Below are 15,300 nucleotides of genomic sequence, written 5' to 3'. Positions count from 1 at the left end.
ACGCCAGGGGGACGCCCAGGCGCGGCGAGGGGGCGGGCTCTTGTCGGGGTAGCCAATAGAAAGGCAAAGGGAAGGGACGGGAGGCGGTTCTCGCGAGAGCTGGGAGCGGCGGCGGGGCGTCCTCTCGCGAGAGCGGCGGGCGCTCGCCCGGTGCCGCTGGCAGGCAGCGCGGCCGCCCTCGCCTCACGCTGCCCCGCCTGTTGGCGGCAGCGCGCCTTCTTCCCTTCGCCCTGCGGCCCGCCGCCAGTTGACAGCGGGGCGGGCGGGTCGGGGCTTCACCCCCGGCACCGAGCGCTACCGGAGCTGCCGGTCATGAGTGAGTGGTGCGAGGCGGGGAAGGGGCGTCCGGAGGGGCGGGGCGGGGGTGCCGGTGCCGCCGCCGGGCGCTCGGGAGCCCGGTGGAGGGTTGGGGCACGCGGCAGCCCCTGCGCCGTGACGTCAGGAGGGGTGCGAGGGGGGAGCCCCCCCCCCCCCCCCCCCCCCCCGTGCAGTGCTGCAGCCGGGAGGCGACCGGGGCGAGTCCCGCCGCTCGGCCCTCGCATGGCCGCTGTGTCACGGCAGGTGCCGCTGTCGCGACAGTCATGACCGGCGTGCCGCAGTGAGTCCTGACCGGCGGTGGCGGGCACGGCGGGCGCCCCCGGGCCGCTGTAGCCAGCCCAGAGCTGGCAGGGACCGCAGCGTGGTTCAGCGCTGCAAAGCCGGTGACTGTGGGGAGGGCAGACCCGAAGCATTACGCTATGGGAAAAGGTAGTTCTCAGTAAGGATGGAAAAAAAAAAAAAAAGGACAGAAAGCTAGAGGAAGGCTGTAGTTGCGAAAAAGTCGTTATTCTTTTAAGGGCAGCCAAATTTGATAATGAAAGCAATTAGTAAATTGCAGGAAGTGACAGGAAATGAGTGTGTAGTAGCAGTATTGCTGTGCTGAGTTGTTGCTCTTGCTACCTGTTGACCCCGTTGGTAGGATTACAGACTAACAAATATAATTGTAACTGGGCATACTCTTGTAGGGTAGAGTTGAGGAATCATTAAGTTTAACTATGTAGTCCCGATGCTCATACATATGGTATTAATTTGCTTAAATCTATTATATTTGATTAAGTGGGCTTTTTACCCCCTAGATGCCCAGGTTAACTCACAGATGTAGTTCTAGTCTGGGATAAGACAGAAGTTTTGTTTTTCACAGGCAGCTAGATCAGCAACTAGAGAAAATGTTAAATTCCAAGGATTAGGGCCAGTGTCTTGCCCAAAGGAACCGATTTGGAGCTACTATGAATTACCATGATACAAATAACGATTCTCCTTTTTGAGGTACGAATCCTGCCTGCAGACAGGAGATGGCCTCTGGCCTGCTGCAGGTGCTGCGCGGTGGCAGTGGATAGTCAATGCTGAATTTGGGCGGCTGCTGAGCCACACAAGGCACACACATGTCTTCCCCAACTCACTCACTGTGAAAAAGGATGCCAGTGGCTTTGCTACAAACAAGTTTCTTTTGTGTGGTTGGGCTGGGTGAAAATGAGAAAGTACATGGGAGGGTGAATATGTTCTGTGTTTAAAATTTATATTGATGCTTACAAATGATCAGAAGTGTTAACTGCATTGTAGGCTGAATGCCAAATGTAATCCAAGCTCATGGAGAGGCCTGAGAGTCTTTGTTTATAGTGGCTAGAGAATTTATGACCCATGAATTAAGTTAGACTGCTCTTCAAATTCTCCTTAAATACGGATCTGATTAAATCAATTTCTGTGACAGTTTAGCGAGCTAGTGTGGAAGATCATCTTTTGTCTGTGATATTTTTGTCATCCAGTAAAAATCTGAGACCAGAACTGGAAGGAGAAATGAGGAGCAAGAAAAGCAGGTCCTTAAAAACAATACAGTATAATTCCTTTCTATATTATAAATAAAGCTCAAACTGCTAAACCGAAGTGAATAGATTTAACTACCTGTGATAACACACCAGTCCACTGGAGAACTTGATACCTCAAATACATATATACGTCATATGGAAATTAAAACAAAAACTCTAGTTGATAAACAGGAAGGAACGAACATTATGAATGTCTATATTAAATGTATACATGCCTAAATGCTGCTGCTTTCAATATCACATGAATCACAGGTTACAACAGTTGTGCTCTGCGTACACAAAGCTCACTTTCTGAAGCTCCTTTATCGGTTTAAAAAAAAAAAAGTCTCAACTTTCTGTGATGGTAGGGTCCCTGAAAGACCCTTCTACACAGAAAAAGTAAACTAAATGCTTTTGTATTACATGTGCTCCTGAGAGCAGAGGAAGCAGCTAATGAAATCACCAAATTAAAATGCTTTTGAGAGGTTAGACCTTGCAGGACATTCTGGGTGCATGAGAGCTCTTCAGAGAGAACACTCCAAACTCTGCTGCTGTCTCACTTAGTTTTCCCCCACCTTAACGTATGAGGGCAGGATATTCCTGCTATGTTTGTAAATATTTTGAGGGTAGCGGTGGAATTTCTGGTGTTTGAAATATCCTTAATTCTACTGTTACCCTGAGACAGTGTGAAAAGGTCAGCTGAGGAAAATGTGAGGATTTCTTTAAAGCTTGGCTTGAAGATCCTAGGCTATGGTTTGTAAACGTGCCTAAAAGTCAGAAAATTGACTTGAAGCACATATTTTTCCTGCAGCTCAGGAAGGGTCCACTGATCTTTTATACTTAGAAAAATACCTTCTTTAGCAGACAGCCTGGCTAAGAAATGGATTTAGTTGAATCATTCAGTACCTTAGAAAGTTTCCTGGAACAAATACTAAGCCTTATGTCAAGAAGACTCCTAACACTAATAAACCTTGATAGTTGCTGTCTGATTGCTGAAGAATTGTTCGAGGTGTTTAAGTAGATTTCTTTTTCAGTAGAAAAATTGCAAGGTTTCTTAGGAGAAAGTAAAAATTTAGGCTGAAAATCTCAGTCTTGAAACTTAATCTATCGAGCATGAGTACAAAAAAATTTGGTGTAAAGGCCAGTATCCTGGAAATGCTAGTATGTGCAAGCACTTGCAAGGTTAGCAACTCTAGCAATAGGTAATTTCTGCTAATAAGTATTGCAATTAGAAGGCTGGTATTTTAACTATGCAAATCGGTTTTTCTTAGCTAAGTTGCTGTCTTCCTCTATCCTGTTGAAAATTTTACAGTTTCATTCCATGCAGTAATGTTTGTGTTCATTTACAGACATGAAGAAAATACAAGCCCTTAGTTTTCTGAATTTTGCCGGAGTAATTTTCTTTGTCAGTTTGAGCAGTTCCTTCTCTGCTGATTTAATCCATCAAAACGTTCCAGCCCACTGTAGTCCTTTACATTTTCTCTTGTGCTCTATTTACACTTTTCAAATATCTTGAAGTATATCTGACTGGTAGGAGGATACATTGAAGGAAAGAAAAGTATTGAAAAATGAAATAGTTAATGTAATATTCTTTTTTTTTTCTCTGCAGAAGGACATGCACTGCTCAGTTTCTATATGTTCAACAGTCCTCCTTTTGCACTTAGTATATTGATGCTCTCATAAAGTTTACTTTCATTTTCTTGCTCTGATATATGGTCTCAACAGCAATCGAAAAGGAGGAAAAGGAAAGGCAGACTTAGGGTATTCCTACTCCTAAGAAACAACAAAATGTCTGGATGTTTCTGAGAGAAGGGTTGTATTCAGCTGCTTTAGATGAAAACCAAATAATTTTATATATATAATCACATAGATAGCTGTTCTTCATACAGCAAACAGATGGTGTTGTGAAAATAATATATTTCTAATCTTTAGAAATGAGTTGCACAATTGAAAAAGCCTTAGCAGATGCAAAGGCGCTGGTGGAACGGCTAAGGGAACATGACAACGCAGCAGAAGCTCTTATTGAACAGACTACAGCTCTTAATAAGCGGGTTGAAGCAATGAAACAGGTTTGTTTTCCAACTTTGTTTACTCCATTAAAAGAACAACTCAGAAACACATAATGTAAAATCATTTTTGTCTGCTACTGTACAGTGTAGAATTAGTATGTTATTTGCTTAATCCTTTAATGCTATACCAAGGATATTTATTATAGGTGTGACTATGATCTAAAAATGGGTTGTTTATATATTTAGTTTGATCCTGTGAAGAAGTTTTCTCTGTTACTCTAGCTTAAATATTGAAAACTAGCATTTATTTGAAGAACACTGGTAGAAATGGGGTTACAAGCCATTGTGTGGTGTCCTGTGTTTTGCTCTTCTGTGAAATACTACTCCGTTTATTAATTTCAGCATGCACATTTAATCATACAGAGACCCTGTCATGTTAGTTTATCTTTTCGCTGTCTGCTTTTGTTTCACAGTAGACTCTTAGGCTTTGTTGTGATCGTTTCCATTCTGGTGTTAAGCTAATCAAGGCATATTGTTAAGATTGAGTGTGACTTTCACTATAGAACTTCTGGAAACACATAAAGGTGTTTGCTGACTTTCTATATGGGATTTCATCCTGTCATTTTAATAGAACACAGGATGTGTTAACGGACCTGTAAAATAATAAAACCCTGCATGTGCTTCATCCCTGTAAAACTAGTCATGCAGAGGCTTCATAACGTGAAACCAAGAGTATTAAATGTACCCATTTGTTGAGAGTCAGGATCCATTCATTCAGGTCCATGTGACTTGTACCCATACAACCTTGTGGTTTAAGGTATTGGAAAACCACAGTAAATATCTAGAGGTTAACACCTCATAGTTTTTCTTTACCATATGTATATCAGTTTTAAATTACTTGATGGTAAATTTGACCTGCATTAATTGAAGGTTAAATAATTCCCACTATATGCATGTAAGGTGTGAAACTTGTTTAAGAACAAGGTGATACTATGCTTCAAAGACACAAAGGTATATTAGCAGCACCTTCAGAAGTGGTTTGTTTTGTTTGATACTATTTAAAAACAAGTATTATCTTGCTTGTTACAGCGTTTGACAGTAGTATTGGTCCTTTGTGACTTGCTGAGTAGTGCTTGCCTTTGGTTACTCAAATATGTTGTGGTTGTATTGGCTTTTTTTTCTTTTTTTAATAACTAGTACCAAGAAGAAATTCAAGAGCTCAATGAAGTAGCAAGACATCGCCCTCGATCTACATTAGTGATGGGTATCCAACAAGAAAACAGACAGATTAGGGAATTGCAACAGGAAAATAAAGGTAAAGCATGAATATTCTTTCCTTTCAAAGTTCCAGCCTGCACCACTGGAATCAGTGAGACTTCTACCATTGATACATTCCCCAAAAATTGTTCGCAAGAAATTTTTTCTTCTACTCTCAGTTTGTCTATTTAACTGATGATAATGCAGTCTAATAAAAAGCCCTAATATCCAACCACTGGGACTATCGTTAACAAAAAGAGAGTTGTGGAAAATTACTTTTTCAGTCCTTAAATAATGTTCAGTGCAAGTGAGGAGATAAACAGAACTTACTTCTAAGTAGATACCTATATTGCAGAATTGTGGTTTCCCACTGCTAAAAGTAATTAATTCAGGAGCAGCCAGGACAAGCTGTAGTGTAAGTGTGGTAGTATAATTCCTTCTGGAATTCTGTAGACTAGGAATATACTGTTCCCCCTGGAATACCTTAAGTATTCTAACAGTTATATTGAGTGAATGATTCAGTGACCTCTATTTGTATGAATCTTACTCAGGAGTTATTTGTCCTTTCGCTTTGTATATTTTGAACACGAGCATTTTTTTAACTCTTATTTTACACACAGCTGCAGATTATACCAGATCTGTAAACTTCTTTCTAGCTTTTGTAGAGTGTTGCTTATAGTGGCTAGCGTAAAGCTCCTCAGCTACGCTCAGGAAGGCTTATGTCAGCTAAAGAGTCTGAATATGAAGTCATATTGACAAAAGACCTCATTTCTGACTGAACAAGAATTTTCCTAGGGCAGTCATCACTGAAGATATTTGCAGAGCCTATGCAGATATCATGGTGCAAGGAGAGGGTACACTCAACTGAAGATTTATTTCGGTTTTCTGAAGCTGAATTACTTTTGCATTTTGTTTTAGTTCTTCCCTGTTAAACTTTTAACTGAATTTAAAATTATTTTGGTAGAACTACGCACGTCTCTTGAAGAACATCAGTCTGCTTTGGAACTGATAATGAGCAAGTACAGAGAACAGATGTTTAGGCTGCTTATGGCAAGCAAAAAGGATGACCCAAGTATAATAATGAAGTTAAAAGAGCAACATTCCAAGGTAATAAGTTCATTATTTTTTTTGTTAAAACTTAAGTTAATCTGTAGTGGATCGGTTCAAAGCTTACTTTGTCTCTTTTCGTATCATTGTACTAACAAGTCCTAATTTTTATAATCCAGTTCATGAAACATGAACAGGACACTTATCAGTCAAGTGAGTCTACCTTACTAGCTTCCTGATTTATTTAAGCTTCTAACAAGTAGCATTTTGTTGCTGTATCTACTTGATTTAATTTTATTTTGCTTAGATCTTTAAGGCAACTGCCCTATTATACTTCCAGATGCCCACAGATCTCAGTAATACTCAGACATTTAGACTGGCTTTAACTTATGCCTGTGATTTCAGCAAATAATTAGTAAACTTGTGCCTACTGGGGAGAGTAGGAGGAGTAAGCTTTTTGAATTCAATATTCAGAATTTTCCCCCTAAATACTGTAAACTTTTAAAAAATACTGTAAAAGCCCTTTTGAATATTGAATAACTCTTATTCATACATTTCTCCCCTTTCCTGCTTCAACCCTTGGTTCTTATTTCATTACTGATGAGGATTGCAAAGTAGAATCCAGGGCAGCCTGAGATCCTTGAAGGGTGGTGAAAGTTGCTGGTATTAGGTGTGCTTCATCCTATGGCTTTTGAACACTAATAAAATGCAGTACCATTCAGCAACATTTTTGTAAATTGTCATGAGTGAGGTATATATGAGTATTCAGAAGCTTCATAAAAGATTAATGTATGCTTTCATAGTGCTAATGTATAGTTTAGCCATTTTAATGTATTTTCAGGAAAATTCATTATTCTAGGCCACTAACAGATCTAAAAAGAAGTTTTCTAATGAAGTATTATATTACATTTTAAATTAAATGTAATCAGAGAGCAGTGTAACTGTATAAACAAACATTAGTTCTAAGTGTTTAATAATCTTTGACCTCAACAAACTAAGTCTGCAAAGCAGTTGGGGTCTGCATACTGGGAAAACAAAGTTTAAGAATTTGATGCTTTCTTATCTGCTTACAAAATCACACATACGCAACTACTGCCATTGAAATCAATGGGACTACTTAGTTCAGTATAAAAAAAAAATCTAGTGGATTAGAACTATCTATTTAACATAAACTCCTAAAAAATGACCAGTATGTATCCTTTTCAAAAGAAGTTACCTTAGCATATAGTGTAACATATCTGACAGCCTCAGGAATACCAAGACAAGAGGGTTAAATATCCAGAAATGGGCTTTAAAATTTCATTTGCAAACACTTCCATGGATTAAAAGCTTCAGGTGGGGGGGGGGGAAAAAAAGCGCATCTCAAACAGTATCATTTAAATGGGAGATTTAGGCTTCAACATTTTGGTTAAATCTGGTCCCACAAGAATGCCTGATGAAAACAATTTATAACCTTTAACCTAACACTTAGATTTCTGGAATTTCATTATTTATTCTGATCAGCCTTCAGATTCAGTAAGATTGAACAATCTTGAAGCATTTTTTAAATACTTCTCTCTTGTTAACTAAAAAAATCCGTCATACCCAAGGAGTTAATCTTGCTTTACCAATAACTGCTGTTTTCTCAAGTGCCAGCTATTAACTTCAGTGCCTGTTTACAAAAGATGACTACAAAATCATTGATTTCTGCAGATTCAACAAGCACCTCCTTTAAACAGGAAAAACAATTTCTTTCAGCAGTGTTGTATGCAAGAGAAAAGTGTGTGTAGGTGGTAATTACCCTGATCTTAACTGTGCTATTTGAATTTGCTCAGCTGAAACAAGGCCTAATAACACATGTGGCTTTCATTTTTTTTCCCCTTTGGAGAAAAAAAAAACACAATGTGTGGCAAACAAAAAGGAGAGAGAGATACAAAGAGTGTTTGTAGATGTGTGATATCTTTGTAAAGAAACACTTTCATTTTGCACTCTTTGGTATGACAGCATCCAAGTTTCACACATTTGCCTTCCAGAGTAGATCTCTGATCTAAGATTAGTGACCTTGGAACAGGCTCTAAATCATATTGATCAAGAGGCCATGTAAGCCGGCAGAGTAGGAAGTAGGAAGGACAGCAATGTATCTAAAAATGACCGACTCTTTCCCAGGCCTTCTCAAGGGTACATCCTTGCCAGCTTATTCTTTTACCACTGATCACAGCTTCCTTTCAAGCTAAATTTAGGGTTTTGTTGAAAAAAAATGTTTCATGTAATCACCTTCACTGGAAGATGACAAGAACATAAAGATTTACAGAAGTTCTACCCCCGCTGCCACTGTAACTGGGCATTCAATGAGTAAACAGCTAAACTATAGCTTTAGCAATTGGAATGGCAGAGTAGGAAGGAGGGAGAGGGCTGATGTTCATGTTTTGGTCAGATAAAGCTTACAATTCCAAGTGAGGCAGTTCTTTATGATAATTTAACCATTTCTGGTAGCGGAAAGGCAAGCTGATCATCTGCTAGATGTATGGACCTCCACTCAAACTCATAATTTAAAGGTAGGATTTAACTTTAGTCTATGCTGTTCTTCATTTCAGTCCTATTGTTCTGCTTTTCTTGATGTGGGTAACTATTGTGAATTTTGCCCAAAGGTCAGGTCAGCCATGACTAGGTCAGCATGATAGTAGAGTTGGAATAAAAAACAAGTTGAGGAAAAGACAATGGAAAATAAAAGCTTCTGAAAATACCATTAAATATTTGGCTTAACTGAACAGCAGTGAATACTGAAGAGGCATATGCTCTTTATCTGGATCTGCAGTGGGAAAGTAGTAGTGACCCTTTAAGTGCTTACGGGTAAGGTCTGGGTAAGAGGGTGCTTCTTTGCAAACAGTGATTATCTAAAAGCTGGCTTCCTTGCCAAGGCTGCTAGGCCTAAGCTAAGGCCTCCTATCATCCCACTCCTGATGGTGGAACAGGACAAGGACAAACCAAACTGCTGCTCTTCTTGTTTTTCCTCCTTGAATCTTTCAGTGAGATGTGATAATTATTTGTACTAGGAAAGCACCCTATTAGCATTAATGAACAGACATAAAGAGATCAGTTAAGACACAAAAGGTTTTCTTACAATTCAGCAAGGACAAGGACCTCTGAAGTCCAGATCCCAGATAAGCTGGAATTGGATTCAAGCAAGAGCAAATGACAGATCTGAGTTTCCTAATATGTAACATAGTAAAGATTACTGCTTCACCTGGTCTTTTAACGGATAAATGCCGACCTGTGGGCTGGTATTGGCTGTACCAGACTGGAGATCAGGCTCCAAACAAAGGGAAAGAATGCTGCATACCCTGCTGTTCTTAAATGAATTTAGTCTTTCTGCATATCTAAAATTACATACATCAGTTCCTGCAACACAGGAAGGCCTTCTCGGAGCAATCACGCAACTAACTTGTAGCCCATTGGAAGGTGTTAAGCAACAGAAGACACAGTCTTTTAAGCATATATAAAATTCTAAGAAAAGGGATCAGTCAGTGGTTAACCAGACTTATTTAAATAAACAGTACTACAGTGGCTGCTCAAGCTGTAAAGTTATAGAGAGCTCATTTTCAAGAATTTGGGTCTGTGTTTACATTGATTATTAAGGGGCACAGCAGTTAAAATGCATGCTTAAGACTTCACTTATTTTTAATAATGCAGAAAACACATTACTAAAGCTGTCATTGTTTGTTTGATTTTTGTGTCTTAGGAGCTGCAAGTGCATGTGGACCAAATTACAGAAATGGCAGCAGTAATGAGAAAAGCTATTGAAATTGATGAAAAGCATGGCTGCAAAGAGCAGGAACGTATCATTCAGCTTGAGGTAGGTATGAAATCAAAACAGCGATGGCACAAACAGCAAGGGAGCAAATGTTACCACAGTAATTCCTGTTGAGTTACTGTATCAGTCAGTCACACTACTGTTTTGTTACACTTTTTTTGTTGGAAAACTGCAAGTACTGTTTTCTGCGCTATAGCTTACTCTCAGGTCTTGTGTAGTTGATACTTCACCAGAACTGGTGATTTTTATTTATGAGCGGTCTTAAGGTTTCTCTTTTTTTTGAAGTCTCTGTGAGCATAGCAAAAAGCTTAGAAATAATACAAATTCATCCTAATAAGATGCTAGGATGCACATAATAATATCCACTCCTGTGGCTTTTAAATACTATTTTTTCAAAATAATAGTTGTGCCCCTTTGAGGAGGGATTCTCAATTGCTTAATATTAGAGAATCAACACTATTGCTCTTTAAGCGCTAGCAAAGCAGTTCTTTATGGGACAGGGTACATGGAAAGAATGGGAGATTATTTTTCTTTTTAAAGTCAACATTTGACCTTAATGACCCTTTTCTTACCCATCTATGTGGTTTGAGCTGGGTTTTTTTTCCATCAAATCATTTATGTTGGAAAGGACCTTTGAGATCAAGTCCAACCATTTTTATGCTTAATGCCCATTCAAGAGAGCAAGAGGGTCAGAAACATAATGTTCTTCAGTTCAGAAGATAACATAGCACTACCTGACTGCAAATCAGTATTTTAATCCTTACACATACATTTGGAGTAGAGGGGAGGTTATTAACATAGTTATCTTGACTTCTTTCTGGAGTTCTATTAAATGCCTTTTTCTTTCCCTGGTTATAGCAAGAAAACAAAGGCTTGAGAGAAATTCTTCAAATAACTAGAGAATCATTTCTGAACCTTAAGAAGGAAGATGCGTCAGAGAGCACATCTCTGTCAGGATTAGTGACAAGCAGCGATTTGAGCCTGAGGAAAAGCTAAAGACTCTGGAAGTCAACAAGCTTCAATTGCACACTTTACAAATGGAGTATCAGGGGTCACTTGTCAAGCACTTGTTACTGAATAGGGCACCAGCAAGCTAATGCATCTTAAGCTCCAGTTTAGCAGCTTTTATACTGTGTAAAATTGAATTAAAATTGGTATTCTACAAAAACCTTAGTGACAGATTAATTGCCATAGATCTAACTTCAGTAGGAAATGGATTAATGCACTTAAACTGAATTGGGAATTCTTTTTATATGAAATTATTTTACAGATAATAGACAAGGATTTCACATAATTTATATAAAAAATATTGCTTAAACAAAGTTTCAGTGCACCTATTACATAATAAAGGTAAGATTTAAAGTCTGATCTCTGGTTAAAAAGTAGTAACTTGTGAATATGCTTTGTGCATGATCCGCATTACATTTTTTTTCTTTTAATTAGTTTTCTCATTTTGCACAAACCTGTTTAATAGAAAGGGTACATAGTTCAGCATAAACCATAAGGATTTCTATTATTTGAACAGGATACTCTGTGGCTAAATACATGGCCAATTGCTTAAACATGAGCAATGTTTTTGCAGTTCAGTATTTATTTTTTTTTCAGTTGAACAAGATTCTTTAGAATAGATATACCTAGTTGTATTTTCAGAACAGGAGAAGAGCTGCTCCCACTTTGTTTTCTGGAACACAGGTAGCATAGTATAATTCTGCCTTAACTTTTATGAGAGAAAAAAACACTCAGTTCTCTATAGGTCAGAGGCCACCTTAGTCCCATCTGTTTCTGCTCCTTGTCTGCCCAAACTTCCTAACTGGGGAATGCAAATTGAAAGCACCCAAGCAGTAGCAGCAGGAAGGTAGTCAGGGGAAGGAGAGAGAAGCTCCATAGCCAAGTTGGCAGCCTGCAATCAATATTCTTGATTTTTGTTAAGTACTAAATATTCATCAGGAAGGATTTTAAGTAAGTTTCAGGCACATATTATGTTTGCAGTAGAAATTCCAGTATGCTATACTGACAAATAGACTGCTCACTTGTAATCCCCAAATACTTGCAAATGTGAAAAGGAATTGGCTTTTCTAGATCAAAGTACTGTTTATATCATATGCAGATACGATGGAAGTGCTACACAAGACATGCTTGTAGTAAAGAGGTACCAAAATAACATTTGGCTTTTGTTTATCAGACTATCACTTTTTGATCAAGGCAGCAAGAACATTCTGGTATTGATATGCATCACTGCTTTTTGTCCAGCACCTTAACATATTCTTTACTTGGGAAAGCATGCTTGAAAGAAGCAGAGTGAATGCTTTCAACCACAGAAAACCGTGGATCTACAAATGCCACCCACAGCAGAATATTTTAACTCTTCAATAACTCACCTAGCAAAACGAGTTTAACTCCTATTTCTGAAAGGAACTATTACTTAACAAATTTGATTTTCAGTTACAACAATACAAAAAGAATTCAGCACCAAGCACTTCCAAGTGTGTCAGTTTTAAATCCAACTTCCTTTGACTCAGTACAGCTTCCCTGGGCTCAAGGTAAACACACTGCACAGTTAAGGGTGAATTTTCAGTGCCCAGTAAACTAATGGATAAAGGGCTTAATATTTTTATTCTGTTGCTGTCAGTTGCTGTTCCCCTTCCTGTAGTACTTTTAAGAGAAAAAAGAGGTAGGAAAGGAGTGCTTTGCAGAGACAAATTATTAGTTTTCAATTAACTAATATGTATGCTAGTAAATACAGTTGAAAGGACAGACAAATCAAACTCTCCACATTTTCACAGCATTTTTTATAAATTTAGAAAGTACTACTCTTTCCAGAGCATCTTATCTTGTTTCTAGGCTTGAGAATATATTGAGGACATTCACATGCATGGAGGCAAAGTTCAAACCATTTCCAAACTTGCTAAACACCTGGAAGGAATTTTTTGGGGAACATTTTAGCTCAAGCACAAAAGAGTTTTCTGTTATTATTATACTGGTAAAACCTTACTAATGCTTCTATAATTTAGATTTTGCATTTCTACTGTAGCTTATGAGCTGGTGACTTATCAGAAGCAACATAAATTTTTAATCGAGTGTTCTGTTGTACAGATTTATGAGAAATTTTGGGTGCAATTGATTAAGTTATTCTTATTTGAAGTGTCTTTTCAGCCATTGACTGGTATCAGAGGCATTTATATCCATTTAATGCTGAATGCAGTTTCATGGCTGACTTTCTGGTTTGTCTTTCAAATAGTCTTCAGAGTTGTATAGCAGAGGAGGGTTGTTAGTCTGTGGCAGTTCCTTAAGGTTGCTCTATTATGAAATAATGCTTGATTAGTGTTTATTTTTGTAAATTATAAAATGTGACTTAATTTATGTACTCCTAGTCTTCACATTTGATACGTCTCCCCTTTCATTCCCCTGACCTGATCACTTTAGGATTTTGAAGAACCTTCACCGTGTGTGGAGTGACTATTTTTCATTGCATACCTGTTATTTTTGTAATGCAGATGGCTTGAAAAGAATTTATGGCTAGAGTTGTGTACTGTACAGTAAACTTATTTTATCAATAAAGTTGACAGAAAATGTGGATTTCTTCATGATTAAAGTAAGGTACTGACTCTGAAGCACACCTTGTGGTAACATAAGGGAAACCCACCATATTTTACTATTTACTGAGCTTATTTTTATACTCTAAAGCAGACAGGCCAATTTCTAGTGCTTTTATTCATGTTGTAATATAGTAAAAGAAAAATCTCCTCTGTAAAGTCTTCATTTTCTCTTGAGAACTAAGAATCTTCTCTACATAGTAAATAGGTCTAGTGGCTCACTTGAAAGATAAGTGCCTAATACAAACAAAAAGCAGTCCACAGGGCTTTGATTTTTGGATCAAAACATATTTTGGTACAGATAGGATAGGACAGTTTGGGGGTTTTCTTGAAGATTTAAAAAAAAGTCACTTGGTTCAAGCTCTTATGTCAGGGTTCCTTTGTCTGTGATGGTAAATGAGAGTGGCAGTGGATTGCATTCATAAACTGACAATGTAATGTTTTCTCCACTTCCCCATGGTTTCTCAGACGAGAAACTTGTTTTTGGTCTAGATCCTGTGTTTAAATGTCAAGCCAAGTCATAAATACATACAGCAGCTTTTCAGCTGACATAAAACCAAAAGGCAGCTTGAAACTGAATCGGTCTGTTTTGTACAACTAAAAGCTTTAAATAGGTTTGGCTTTTTAACACACACATTGAATTAGAAGATTATGTTACAATACAGAACTAGTGGTGCCATGCTCATTCAGTATTACAATTACTAGCATCCCTTTGTAGATACCCAAAATAAGATTCACATGGGCTTAGGAAGTTGTATGTTTTAGTTTGTAAACATGACACTTCAAAAGCACTTTTGCTGACTAAAAGAAGAATTTCTTAAGTACCTACTTGAGTGTAGAACAAGCACATTCTTTCTAGAGATACTGATGTCCAAGTACCAAGTACACAGTGACAGGTACTTCCATTGGCTAACGTAACGCTGTAGTGCTAGTCACAGTGTAACGGGTTCTGTACAGTGACAGCAGGAAGATGAGGCAGGAAAGCAAAAGAAATCCTAAGTTGGAAGTGAAGGAATGTGGTGGAAGAGTACGTTACAACATCAGACAGCTTCTTTACAGCATCATGTTTAAAAAGCTGGTTGGTAACACGTTCTGGAAGCAGCATTGAGCTGCCACCAGACAAAAAAAAAAAAAAAAAAAAAAAGGAGAAAAAGCAGCAGGGTGCAGTGGAAGCACTGTTCAGCTGTAGGTGTCCAAGATCTGCCAGCTGTCTGCACAGCTGTCACAGAAGGAGTTGTCTCAGGGATTCCATTAAAATCTGTGTGCAAGCATACCATCTCATTACTGTCCAAGAAAAATAACACTCTCTCACACATATCCCCAAACCAGCACCAGTGAACAAATGCCTGTTCTTGTTTAAAGAGCAGGAAAGTAGATTCTGTGTAGTGTCAGAGGACCTCTTGCTAGACTTGCCCTTCCAGAGCACCAGGGCATGCTGGGAAAACACCACTGGCAGCACACAGCTGTGTGATACTACAGGCACACACCTGGTAGATGTGTAGGTCACATTCAGCCTCACCTTTGGCCCATCCTACTTTTCATTTGCCATGCAGCTGAATTTCATACTACTGATGCCAGTAAAGAAGACTAATTTAAACAAAACTGTATCTTCCACATATTAAAGTGTGCTGCAAAACAAAACATTGTTTCAGTGACTGAAAAGGCACCGATGTTGCTGCTGCCCACAACCACCTCCCTTTCCCAGACATGTTCCGATGCAGCAGCCTGCCTGCTGGGAGACAGTGTGGCCACACCTGTGTGTC

At 38.7% G+C, this 15,300-nt stretch overlaps 1 protein-coding gene across 2 annotated transcripts; it reads left to right on the top strand.

Moving 5' to 3' along the window:
- Positions 1 to 128: 128 nt before the first annotated feature.
- On the top strand, positions 129 to 13,518 carry FGFR1OP2 (FGFR1 oncogene partner 2). 2 transcript variants are annotated; one of them, XM_040596289.1, is made up of 6 exons: positions 129 to 323; positions 3,774 to 3,910; positions 5,048 to 5,165; positions 6,072 to 6,214; positions 9,873 to 9,986; positions 10,803 to 13,518. In XM_040596289.1, exons 2-6 carry the CDS (start codon positions 3,776 to 3,778, stop codon positions 10,938 to 10,940), a joined length of 648 nt encoding a protein of 215 aa, XP_040452223.1. In that variant the 5' UTR covers positions 129 to 323; positions 3,774 to 3,775; the 3' UTR covers positions 10,941 to 13,518. The 2 variants fall into 2 exon arrangements, with proteins under 2 accessions (XP_040452223.1, XP_040452222.1); XM_040596288.1 differs by having other exon boundaries at positions 130 to 316.
- Positions 13,519 to 15,300: the final 1,782 nt, after the last annotated feature.

This window comes from Falco naumanni, chromosome 5 (genome assembly GCF_017639655.2).
Source record: "Falco naumanni isolate bFalNau1 chromosome 5, bFalNau1.pat, whole genome shotgun sequence".
Lineage (NCBI taxonomy): Eukaryota > Metazoa > Chordata > Aves > Falconiformes > Falconidae > Falco > Falco naumanni.
The sequence above is the reverse complement of the archived record's forward strand: the minus strand, read 5'-3'. Positions and strand labels throughout refer to the sequence as shown.